Genomic DNA, 13,936 nt, shown 5'->3' with positions numbered 1-13,936 from the left:
TAGAAAATACAGAAGATTGCAGTAGTAACTAAAATTTCTAAAATCAGTAGGAACCTTTTTTTAAGGAAATTAAGAAGCTCAGCTTTGAAGAATAGTCACTTTAGCCACTAGGTCTTATTGTGAAACTACAAACAGGAAACATATTCCCCTAAGGATGATTAACATCTAAGGATGATTGACAAGCTAAGGATGATTGACATCACTGTCAATCATCCTTAGCATGGAGGGTCTAGGAGGGTATACTATAGTCTATGTATGGACCTACATCCATAAAATTGATAATAGGGTCAAAAGGATCAAATGGTTAAGGAAAAGGGTATGGTACTGAGAAAGGGCTATCTGTTCGTCAAAGTAATTCACAGTCATCCCCCAAGAACAAGAGCAGGGGTGTTTATAAAATCACAATTTTTTTAAATTTATAGAATTATTTAAAAAATTAATTAGAAGTAACCAATCAATAATGTGATTTAAAGCCATGAGGAATGAATAGATTTACTGAATGAAAAAATAATTTTAATAAACCATACAGTTTTAATATCAAAATCAAGTAGCACAGAGGCAATATTTTAGTATTATAATGCTTACAAAATGAAATTATGATTTATGATTACAAACTTAAGCTAGTGAAGTTAAACACAAATCATTCTAAAATACATAATACTATAAAGCAATCAGTTTAGAATTAGTGTAAAGTTAATAATTGTCTCTACTAGTCTGATAAATATCATGATAGCATCCTTACTAATATTATAAATGTGAATGTGAGTTTGTTTGTTTGTTACACTTTCACGCAGAAACTACTCAACCGATCATCATGAAACTTCGTACACATAGTCTCAAAGGTATTGCGAAAGACATAGGACACTTTTTAGTGAAAAAAAAACAGTATTTTTTCGGGAGGGTAAAAAAATTTATATTGGTAGGTATGATCGTCTGACAAAAAATTTGACCAAATTCAATGCCCATCTGGCGTTCCAGTAAGTAAATGAAATAAAGTGCCAATCCAACACTGTAATACCAACGGTCAAGTCACTATTCAATTGAGTATAGTGCTTCTGCTGTTTTGAATCCTTCTGTTATTTTTCTGTCACTTCTAAGCAATACTAAAACTTTTCCAGTTTTTGAGGTTAGGTACCTGTTTATTGTTTACTTTTAACGCTATTTTCAGTTTTTACTCTGTTTTTTTTCTAAAATGCCTTGGAAGCACAAATCTAACCTGTCCAGGGATTCATCACGGGCCCAGGCGGCAAAAGTTGCTTGAACTCAAGAATCTTCCACTCACGCAGAACTAAGACGACGACAACAAGCGAGGTGACAATGTGCTTTGAGGGCTGGTGAAACAACTTCTCAGAGACAAGAAAGGCTTTAGATGAGCAAGCTGAACGCCAAGCTACCTTAAGAGCAGCTGAAACGCCAATTCAAACACAAATTCGTTTAGAAAGACAAGCTGAACAGCAGGCAGCTATAGAGCGAGAGAAACTTCAGAACAATCGACGAAAAGAATCGTTCATGCAGAAATGCAAATCGCGTGCCGTCGAAATTTCATGCGTAACAAATGGTCTGTATTATTAGTAATTCTGGATTTCAATATGATCCTTCATTTGAATACCATAAGCATTCTTTAATTGGTATTGGCTCAATGAATAGAAAATGTCAGCATTGTGATGCTTTGAAATGAAAAGATGAAACTTCTGGAATGTGCTGTTCCAGTGGTAAAGTTTTGCTTCCTTTACTTGGTGAACCAGAGGAGCCTTTGAAAGCTCTATATTTAAGTGTTACAGATGAGTCGAAGCAATTTTTAAGTAAAATCAGAAAGTATAACTCTTGCTTACAAATGACATCCTTTGGAGTAGATAAAGTGATGAATGCCCGGATTTTCACCAACGTTTACTGCACAAGGACAGATATATCATTAAATTCCACTCACTTCCAGCAGATAATGAACAGCATAAATTTTTGCAGGTGTATTTTACGGGTGATGAAGAAAATGAAGTAAACTGAAGTAAATGTCAGTATATTGAAGGAGTCGAAAGAGATACAGTATTGAAAATTCAACGAATGTTACACAGCCACAATTTGTTGGTAAATACCTTTAAAAGTGCAATAGAAAACTGGCCTCCAGATAATTACATAGTGGTCATTCATGCTGATCAGACTCCACATAGCGAACATGAGAGGCGTTATAATGCGCCAATGATCAATGAAGTTGCTGTTTTGGTTACTGGTGACCCATGCTCTCCACGAGACAGTGTTACGGGCACATGATAATACGCTGAAACGCATAGCCGATACTCATAAATTTTATGATGCTTTGTAGTACCTGTTAATTTTAAGTAAATGTGAGCCAGGATATCATTTCAATATTACAGTCATTAATCCAACAAGGCAGCCAGTTCCCAATAAAAAAGTTTCCTGCGACTTTTATGCGTATCACATGATGCTTCGAGAGGACGACTTCAATCTCCTTTCACGGTCAAGGCAACTCTTTCATCAATTCTTGGTAGATATGTATATTGAAGTAGAGAGCGAACGCCTTCGTTACATTTCTATAAACCAGATGAAATTACGAGCTGAAAATTACATTCATCTACAAGATGCGATTAGCGCAGACGGTAATATTAGACCTAACAACATAGGCAAGATGGTTATTCTGCCTTCTACTTTTGTGAACAGTCCCCATTATTTGCATGAATACACTCAAGACGCTTTCGCTTATGTACGAACTTACGGCAGGCCTGACCTCTTTGTAACTTTTACCTGTAATCCTTCGTGGCAGGATGTAACTAAAGAGCTAATGCCCAGGCAAAAAGCCACTGATCGACATGACATAGTTGCTCGTGTATTTCGTTTAAAGGTTCACTGCGAGCAAAGCCGCGGGTAAAAGCTAGTTATTATATATGATGGTTGCATGATGACATATAACACATTTGACAAACGCTGCTGAAATGAAATCTGATGGATACCATATTAGCCATACTGAACAACAGGTTTAGGACTTAAGGCTGGTACCACTATTCTATCATTATTTACTGATGAATAAATGTGAGTTTATGTTTATTTACAATACATAAATAGTCGCAATATAATCAGTGAAAATCTAGAGAGCGTGATAGCTATTAATAGATTTAGATGATTCTTTTTTAACAATTTTAAGAAAATACTGCACAGTGCACACTGCTTTAAAAAATAATATAAAAATAAAATGGTAAGAAATATGTAAAAACACATGCATTATATAATTTGGTAAAAATATAAAAATAAAATGGTGAGATGTAGAAGAGAGATTTAACATAAAATGGTAAGAAATATGTAAAAACACATGCATTGTATAATTTGGTATGACATACCTAGTATAAAAAACAGCTGATGTTTGTAGTTGATCTTCCATTGCTTCTTTTGTTAATAAGAAGTTTATAACTGTTACTTTGTTTACAACATCAGGTAAAAAATGTGGATTCCTCAGCTTTGTAGTCATAAAGAATTTGAATTCTGGATGGTATTTGAAAGTAGAATCTTCGTATGTTATGTATGTAAATCCAGCTAAAATAAATAAAAAAGGTTGTAATTATTTGAAGATTACAATTTCTTTAAAGATTTTAATCAAGAATTTAAAAAATATCATGTGAGGGAAGAATGTAAAAAAAAAATATTCTTAGGAACTGAGTTTATGTTAGTTTAATTACAAGTGCTCTTGACTTATTAAAATACAAAAACTCAAATAAGTTCAGTTCATTCAGGTATTGCTGTATAATATACATCGGACTGATTGTTACATCCAATCCAATATACACTGCAATATAGCTGGCTACACTATAATTTTATCTTGAGTAGGAAAGATAGTAAACTGCATTCCCATATAACTTTTGGTTCTACAACATCTGGAATTCTCAGAAAATATCATCTTGAAAGTAAAAAGATATCAAGTAAAGATGCCAGTGGTTGAAAATATAATTGATAGATTTATTTTTGTAGCTCACTGAAATTCAATAAATGTTATCATGTGAAGTTTTCATCTGCTAGCTGGACCTGCTTGGAACATAAACCTCTCCCACTTCTTCTTATTCTGCCATTGCCTATGTTCCATAGTTTTCTTTCACTCTTCTCCACCAACAAAAAGATATACTCTACACTTCTTTACATACTCTTCCACTCCTTTCAGTCACTTCCTTTTCGTCAACCTACCTCAGCTTTCTTCACAACACTTCTATTTTATGCATTCTCCTACATATTCGTCCTTTTTTTATTCTCTTTGTATGTCTGTACTAACCTCATCCTTGATAATTCTACTTTTTCTTTGTAAGGACTATTTCAAGAAATAAAAGGCGGAGATGTGTGGCTATATCAAGAAGTAAAAGATGGCTGCAGGATTAAAGTACAATAGAGATAATGAGCCCCACACCACTGCAATAGCTGTAAAGGTTCTGTAGAAATTCTGTATGAAAGCTCTGATGATGTTACGATGGTGATAAATAACTTAAATGCTTTAAAAATTAAAACAAATCGTTTAGTCCTTGTTACTGTTTGGTCAGGTAGCCTGACCAAATCAATACTGCATGAATTTGGTAATATTATTTAATTAATTTTAGCTTCATATTAAAAAAAATATTTACACTTTTTAAAAGCTCTTCCCTCTTTTAGAATGGTTCATTTAGATTTGTTATGAATAAACTGAAAGACTGGAAAATTTTATCTGAAAAATAACAGCATTTGAAGGAAAACTCTAATATATCACTCTCAGTTTTTTCTCATTTTAAAATTTTTGTTATTTAAGCTCAATTGTTGGATGATATTTCATCCTGGTACAATATCACCTTATTTTTTAAGTTAAAAAGATATAAGAAAAGACTAACCAACATAATTAAAGAACATATTTAAGAATATATATTTAAGAATTGTATAATTCTTTATACAATACAATGTAGAATTCTCCCAATACTAGAATTTAATGTTTTGAAACTTGCTCCTAGGTTTTAGTTGAGTGCTGTTCCGAACAGATAAGGTGAAGAACTGCTAACAGTTTACTAAATTTTTCATTTGCATTGTAAATTTCTGAGCTCTAATTTTGACTATTGTTTTCTTCAAAAAATGTGAAATCATGAAGCGAAGAATCATTTTAGATTTTTTACTTGATTTTTAAATTGGTTTTAAAATAAATAATTAAAATAATGTAATTATAAGAAATTTTTAATTTTAACTTTTTTAACTAATTATTTTCACTGAATATTTGTATAGATTTATTTTTTCTTCAGGATTCTCTTAATTCAAAATTTAACAAAAAATTACGCAGTTATAAATTTATTATAAATTTTACAATAATCTGCATAGAAAATCTTTAATCTTTATTTATATATTGTAAAAAAAAATGAACATTACAATTATTGTAAACAGATGTTGGAGAAGATTAATAAAAGAACCCCTGAAATATTCAGAAACATTTTCTAAGTGTATTAAAGATCTAGGGGAATAATATTTTCTACCACTTTTTTACAGACCACAATCTATTAGACATTAAATCTGTCTATATTCTTTGACTAGATAACTAAGGAATTTTACATTAATGAGACATGAATTTGTAAAAATACTCCTCTTTTAGTTGGGATTTCCTTTTGTAGATATTAGCAGCATACCATACCAAATTTGTGGGGTCAATTCTAAACATGTAAGATTTTGCACTGTACTCCAATTTTGCAAATTTTCATTACTTACATCGAAAAAATGTTTGCTTCATTAGGATGGGATCAAGAGCCGTATCAAGTTCCTCTTCAACATTTTCCAATAGAACAGGACTTCCATCTGGAATTGCAGATACCAATGCAGCTCTCATTTTACTCATATAAGGTTTAGTTCTTGATACTTTAACAATTTCTAAATTCTTAGTAGAATAATAACTTCTAATCCAGTTATTAGCTTGAGATTCTGGATCTATAAATAGCGGCCATCTGTAACAAAACATTTTCATAAAATTAGATTATACAAAAATGTAAGCATTAAGGATTGTGTATTTTTCAATTAATCTTACCACATAATTTACATGTTCAATAATTTTAAAATCAATGGATAAAATTACTCTTGGATGAATACTAACAAAAGAGGTTACATAAAATTATACTTCACAATGCTCAAAACAATTCTGTCCCTTTGCTTCTTTCACAGTGAATATACTTCATTCACTGAAAAATTACTCCTTAAAAAAAAAAAAAAAAACATAAAATTGCTCCTTACTATTGCATGGAACAGTATATATTTATCAGCAGTTGTTTATTGATTTCTAAATTTATCTTGATTCATCTTAAAAATCATAAACAAATTTACAAAATAACAAGATATTTCTTGTTATGATATATTCATACTTATCATCAAACTCTCCAATGTTTTATGAACCTACCTAAGAACACTTTTATCCTCTATTATCATAAAACACAGTGTTGGCCAATGAGGAGAAGTTAAAAAATATTCAGAAACTCAACCATATTCCAATATCAAGAGTGGCAGCTCCTACAGGTATAAAGATCACTAATCGATAATGTAGAATACTATACTTAATTCAACTACAGATAGAATGATTGTCCACATTCAGAATTGACATTAACAGTTTCAGTTTTCAACAAATATAGTTTGATTAAAATAATTATTAATTAAATAAAATGAATAAAGTTAATAGCGGGGCTGGTTTTAATGATAATGGTTATTGTTAACATTCTCCTTAGTCTTAGATTTGACCTAAATACCACTGAGGCATAATTTTATCATTTCTTATAACAATAAAGAGAATATAACAATAATTCCAAGTGGTTTTCACAAACTGACATTGCTAACAAGCAGAAATGTTCAAAATACCTTCACAATATTTCTAACTTTAAATATTAACAGTACACAACATAAATGTCTCATTGTCTTTGTTATCACACAAAAAACTTCAGGTTTACATTTATTAACTGAAAAGTGATTTTTCTTGTGATTCAATAGTAATGAATAATTATTTCCATGAATATGGATGATAAAGACAAGCGTGAATAATTTTTTTTTAAATACAAAGCAGAGGTGATATTATTTTCCCTTTGTTCCATTTATATTGTGAAAAACATCTCTGCTAAACTCACTTTCAAACTCCTCTATGGTCATTCAGAAGAAAAAATATGATAAAATTAATAATTTATTGTTAATTACATATACATATTCTAAATAATTAAAATCACAATACAGACCTCATTGAATTAATACCCAAAACTGCATTTTCAATTGAAAAATCATCTTGGGGGAGATTTCCAGTAAACCACTTTTGAATTAATACTTCATCTCCAATAATCTTTACTAAACCATAATTTTTATCGCATGGAATCTTTTTAATATTCACTCGTTTCTTCCAATGAGCAATTATTGCTTTCCTGTAAAAACAGTTACTTTTTATATTTGTAATACAAAACAAGTGCATATAAAATGTGTTATTTAGGTATAAAACCCTATCAACATACAATGAGTATTAAATGCAATTAATAGAACTATTTTCAAACCAAGTGTTAGTCAGTGTGTTGCTGCCAAAGTAAGTCAATTTTTTAGATTTAATTTACTAAATTGTTGGTAAGTGGAAATTTAATTTATACAAGTCGATTTTTGTTTCACCAAAAAAAATACCAGAGATCATTACACATTGACTGAATATCAGGTTGTCTGATCAGGGATTGTAATGGAAAAAGGGTCATGTTTCAACAGTGCACTCCAGCTAGTGGTAAACATAATCAATTAACAGAAAATCTATCCACAAAATAAAAAATTATGAACTATATCCATAAGTATAAAGCAATAAATTTATATAAAATAAAACATGTCAATTATTCAATTTCACTTTATTTTTTAATAAAATCAAAATTTAATAACATAAAGCACAGAAAGAAAGGATAAAATTAAAATAAAGCTATCAATGTAGAAAAGAGGTAATAAAAATTTGTGAATAAAAAATCTGCAACTTCTAAAATTGGAAGCTGGCTTTGGAAAGATTTTTTTGACAGAAACTCAACAGAAAGTCAGCTGAATATAATTTGTTGAAAAAATATTATTTGTTTTGAGTAAATTTGCATAAATTGTGAAAGTGATTTATTGTTATGATTAATGAAGTACAACTTTGGCTACTTTATCACCTAATAATTTGTATTTATTTCATAAGTTTCTGATTTGGCTAAATGTCAGATATGTGGTAACAATGTCTTACATTAAAAAAAAAAACTTATTCATATAACAATGACTTACCTAAAAGATTTATTATAAGGTCCTAAGTAGGTCATGAATGCACAAGATAAAAGGGTATCTCCAATAACATTGTGATACTTTAGCTTACACATTGCAGCAGATTTAGTCCATCTCTCTCGCTCACTACTAAGACCAGCTGAAAAAAAATTACATGTTTTCAAAATATAGCTTTTTTAAAACATTTATGACAAATAAGGTGGAAATTCCTTCTCACAGTGTTCTAGACAGTGTGTTTTATGTAGTATTAAATAAAAATAAAACACTTTCAAGCATACTTTTCTCAAACAACATTAACAAACAAATTCATGAGCATCCAGAAAATTGGATGCTGATGAATTACATACATGCTAACAAGAATGTAGGAACGAAAAACAAAAATTAAAATTAAGAATAGCAAAGAAAAATAATATACTGAAAGAAACATTAAGTTACAATACTGAATAAATTCTAAAAAATATTTCTTGAGCTTTTTTGTGAATAAGAAACAATGACATTAAAAAACTCCTTTAACATAACATAACTCTTTAACATTAAAGGTATTTTTCTTAGGTTATTTGATTTCATGAGTGAAAAGATAAGACTACCTGATGTACCTTAAAAGAAGTCAGGCAATTAGTCGTCATGTATTCTTAGAAGCATGTTTAACCTTTTAGTTTAAATAACACATTTTAGGTGACAACATCTGTGACTGTTGTCACACAAATGCAACAGCTACCAAATTATTTGTATAACTTACTACTGCTATTTTCATTTAAAAGTTTTGTGGTTAACTACCTGTTGTACTGGTGCAAACAGAATACTTTTTGCTGAGCCATATGTTATACTATTGGCTTTAAAATTAGCAATCTCCATTATCAATATGTTTTATCATTAATAACAACCAATGAAAACTTGTTACCACTGTCCTTAATTAGCATCATTAAGCGATGCTAAAAAAGAAATCAAAGGTAATCATTGAGTCTATAATAGTACAGAGATGTTGATGATGACAAGACCTTGGCTCAGAGAATATGTCTGTGTAAATCTGGTAATCATAAACTTAATGTACTTAAATTTGTAGAATATTAAAAAATTGATAAATTATAAACTAACTTTAAAACAATTTATTAAATTAAGTTTTGTCTCTGGTACAAAATAAATATTTACAAAAATATAAATTTTGGTTTTGCATAAAATATACCGATTATTTTATCAGCTCTATCAGCCTTAGTTATACACTGAGCAACACTGCGCTCCATCTCATGTCTTCTAGCCTCTAGTGCTTCAAATCGCTTTCTTAATTCATTCAGTGCCTCCTCATAAGACTTCACATATCTCTTCTTTTCTTCTACTGCTTTTAATGTCATTTGGACAAATTCATCTGCTTCCTGTATCCTCAGTTTTTTTGGAGTTACGATCTACAAAATATTATTGAACGATTAACAAAATGAACATGTATTAAGAAGTAACATTTTATTTTCACTTTAATTAAATAAACAAAGTTTGTGAAAATATGTTGTAAAAAAAAATGCATTGTTTAAATATTAATTATAAATGATTAATAGAATTTAATAGCAAGAAATTTTAATATACACATATAGTAGCATGCAAATTAATCTAAACATGATGTAATCTAATAAAAAGTAACATTATTTAGAAAAAAAAATCATACCAGTATAATCTGTGAATAGCTAGTAATTAATTAATACGTCCTCCTTTATTCTTAATCACTTCACATACATGATTTGTCATCTGATTCAACAAGTGTACACACATATTTCTTATTTCTTCATTGTGAAGCCATACCAATATTATTGCTTTAATGAGGTGAATTTTTATGGTACAATTCATTTTTGATAATCGTTTTTTGACTATTATCCAAAGATTTTCTGCTGGGTTTAAGTCTGGAGAGTTACCTGACCAAGGGAGCACTTTTTTTGAGAAACAATTTTCAAACTCTTTCTCGGAGTTATGTACATTATTATATATCCAAGACACGTACAACAAGAAATATGAAAATATGATTTTGTAATAAAAAGGGAAATAAACGTTCACAAAAGACTATTTATAAAATGAAAATTGCTAAATAACCTCACAATACACAGACAACTTAAAAAATGGGTATGGTCAAACAGTGTAGTCATAACAAACAAATAAAGAAGAAAATTCTCTGTGTTCAGATTAATTTGCATGCTACTGTAATTATTTTAGTGTTAACACTAGAATTATTTAAAGTGCATGCTATGATTTATGTCCATGCTACTGTAACTATTTTAGTGTTACCTATGACCAATTTTTCAAATTTATAATTATGATAATCAAATTATATCAAAATATACCATTTTTTTTTTAATATTTGATAGTAACTAATTTTTTTTTACGATAGGCTATGATAGACCAAACATAAAGAAAGTAATAGCAATTATTGGTGCAATCAAAAAAAAAAAAAAATTATTAAAAACTATAAACTATATTCTTGCTGAAGATTTACTAATAATTTTTTATGTCTATTTTCTTGGGCGAATAAATGAAAGATTACCATCCAAATATAAAACTTATTATGCAAACACTAAAAATAAGTTTTTAACAGTTTCTTTTTAAGAAGATACTTGATTGTCAATCTAATAGAAATCTTGCATCAACTTTCTTTTTGTTTAATATCTAATAGGTAGGTTGATCAACAAGCGGTTAACAGAGAAATTGAGAGATTCTTATTTGAGTTATCATTTAATCAGAAAGGATACAGGTAGTATTATAATGTATTATTTAATGTCAGTAGAGTCATTAGATTACTCTGTTTTATGATGAGTTTTTCTTATAGCTGTACAGAATGTAATCACCATTAGGTGACACCTATTAGAGAAAGAGTATTTTTTCTATGAACAGAATGAAATCATGATTTTCCATGCTGATGTAAACAAAAGCAGTAATGAAGCCATGGGAAGACATTTTATTCCACATTCTCCTTATTATGCTTGATGTGGGTAGCTGTTGTTCTTGAGCAGGGTTATTGCAAGGGGGATTATGGTCAAATGTCAAGTTGCCTACAACTGTAACAGAAAATAATGAAGTACAAGGGATTTTACTGATTAAACTACTTTGTCTTTGTTTTCTTTATCTTGCTTCTGGTGAAAAATATACTTTCTGGAAATCAGTAATGATTAACAATTAATTACAGAATAAAAAAATAATAACTGAACTTCATTCCTTCATGTCACTTTTCCTTTAAAATATTATTGCTTCATATTGTTTCCTACTGTATTTTCACACAACAAATAATGATACCAAGACTGAGATTCGTAATATTAATTTAACAAAAATATTTGTATCTGCCCAACATATAAGAAAAAGTAATCAGAAAAAAGAAACAACAATTATAATAAGTACAATCAGAAATTTTAATAAATCTGAAGTTACAATACCTTAATCACGCGATCATACTTTTCCATCGCTATTACCCATTTACATAAACCTTCAGCAGCTCTTGATGCTTTTCTAACAAGAGCTGGATCAAATTCCTGAAATATTTTAATTAAATATTAATAAACCAGAATAATTTTTTAAAAATTAAAAGAATAATTGCTCTTCACAATTACTTTAAGAAATTAGTACAATGAACAATGCTTCTATTTGAATGCTTCTTCTAACCACCAAAAAAAATTAATTTAAAAAGATTACTGACTGTCCAAAAAATTATACTAGTCAATTATTTCTATAAAAAATTTTTATAATTTCATTAAAGAAAAAAAAATACTACTAGCAAATTTTAATTCCAGTATTGTCTTTTCATGTAGGTTTCATAATAATAATCTCTTCAATATCACAAAATAAATACCTAATCTAACTTTAGAGAAATATAAGACACATTTTCAGAAGACACTTATATTGGTTCTACATAATAATATAAATTAGATTTTTAAATTATTAAGTAATCTGGATTAAATGTTATACTGTCTCTAACCATAATTACATTCTTATTAAAATATATTTTTCAAAGGAAATGTGTGATAAACTGTGTAGGCTATCTAGCAACCAAAAATATAAAATGTAAAACGGAGAGATGGAAAACATAAAAATGAGTAATGCGTTATTAAATGTACGAGTAGAATAATGTTGCATTAATGTTAAAAAATAAAAAAGTAATGTATATTTTCTGTGTTTAATAAGATTATACCCAAAGAGACTGTATACTTATTGAAAGTTATTCCTCTGTTGGTTCTATTCACAGCACAAGATAATAATAGAAGAGACTAGTAAGACTAGAAAGATATAAAGAACATACTATTACTGATGTATTTGACTTTTGAATATATACCCAACTGACTTAAAATGTGTTCATAGTAGTTCTAGAAATTTACTCAAAGGTTTAAGTACTAATAGCAAATAATAATGCCAGTAAAAAATTATTCAAGATAATTTAATAGTAGATAAAATTTTTTTTTTCTCTCCTTCCCCAACATCCCTGGGCCGGACATCCAGTTAAGTATACTCGGCCCAGGAACGTGTCTTTGACTCTAAGGCGGTCTTCCCACCCGCCAGTTTTACACCCGGTACGGCAGATCAACCGCCCCGGTACAATCTTTTGTTTGCCTGCCTCTAATTCCCACCAAGGGGGGCCAAGCCCGGCTATGCCGTTCCCAACCCCCCTCCCCACAACAGGAACCGGGTCTCGGTCTTTATGCCTTTTTGCCTCTAACCGGCGTGACCAGCACAGGGGGTGCACGCACCGCCAGAACCAGCCCTACTGGCCGGGTCTAGGTCTTTTCTTTCCCCGCGATTTCTCCCCTGGAGTCCCCGTCCCCTCATTGAAACCCACACACCAAGGCATGCAGGCTCTCAGAGATGGGACTGTCCACCCTTCCCTATCACCGAATACGCCCACGGTTCCCCCCGTCTTGACTCCTCTTCTTTGGTTCGAAGAACTGTGCTAGCAAAGTTTTTGAAAACATTCCAGTTTTTCTCGTTGACTAGTGCCCACTCAATTATATTGTTAGCATCCAAATTGTTGTCTACAATAAATTGTCTATATTGTCCCCACCTCCAGCAGTCAAACACTGTGTGATTCACATCGTCCACCTCCTGGCAGTAGTCGCAATAAGGCGTATCTCTTCTGCAAAATCTTTTAAGGTAGTGTCTAAAACATCCATGACCGGACATAAGTTGTGTAATATAAAAATATTTACTTCACCATGTTGGCGGTCCAACCAAGCATCCAGATTGTGTATGAGCCTTCTGGTCCAGGCCGCCACATTGGCCCCATCCCACGCCTCCTTCCACCACTGTCTGGTCATTGCTTCAGCCTCAGCCCTACTGCGCCCTTCCATTCTTAGTTTCCTACTTCTGACCTGCAGGTCTATCGGCGGAACCGACGCCAAAACACACGATGCCTCATATGACAATGTTCTATAGCCAGCCACCACTCCTAGTAATGCCGTTCGATGCATACTTCTTAGCTTCTCTTTGTTCCTTTGCACTCTAATTGCCTCTACCCAGACAGGCGCCGCATACAGTGCTGCAGACACCACTGCAGATGTTATCAGCCTTTTTTTAGATGCCCTCGGTACTGTATGCTCTGTAAATAACCTTCTTATAGCATTGATAGTAGGCACAACTCTCTTGCACACCTTATCAATGTGCCCACCAAACTTGAGGCTCTTATCTATGGTTACTCCAAGGTATTTAGTGCTGCTGACCTCTGTTATATCCTCTCCAC

At 31.0% G+C, this 13,936-nt stretch overlaps 1 protein-coding gene across 1 annotated transcript in view; it reads right to left on the bottom strand.

Annotated features, from left to right (window-relative positions):
• The window catches only part of LOC142322649 (uncharacterized), a 212,341-nt gene that overhangs the window by 35,485 nt on the left and 162,920 nt on the right, over positions 1–13,936 (bottom strand). Inside the window, exons 51-56 of the mRNA XM_075361728.1 lie at positions 11,646–11,741; positions 9,425–9,641; positions 8,245–8,380; positions 7,206–7,385; positions 5,707–5,939; positions 3,348–3,540 (exon numbers count right to left, since the gene is read on the bottom strand). Of these exons, the coding sequence (XP_075217843.1) occupies positions 3,348–3,540; positions 5,707–5,939; positions 7,206–7,385; positions 8,245–8,380; positions 9,425–9,641; positions 11,646–11,741 (1,055 nt within the window). The remainder of the gene's footprint in view (positions 1–3,347; positions 3,541–5,706; positions 5,940–7,205; positions 7,386–8,244; positions 8,381–9,424; positions 9,642–11,645; positions 11,742–13,936) is intronic.

The sequence above is a fragment of the Lycorma delicatula genome, chromosome 4 (assembly GCF_047948215.1).
Source record: "Lycorma delicatula isolate Av1 chromosome 4, ASM4794821v1, whole genome shotgun sequence".
Lineage (NCBI taxonomy): Eukaryota > Metazoa > Arthropoda > Insecta > Hemiptera > Fulgoridae > Lycorma > Lycorma delicatula.
The sequence above is the reverse complement of the archived record's forward strand: the minus strand, read 5'-3'. Positions and strand labels throughout refer to the sequence as shown.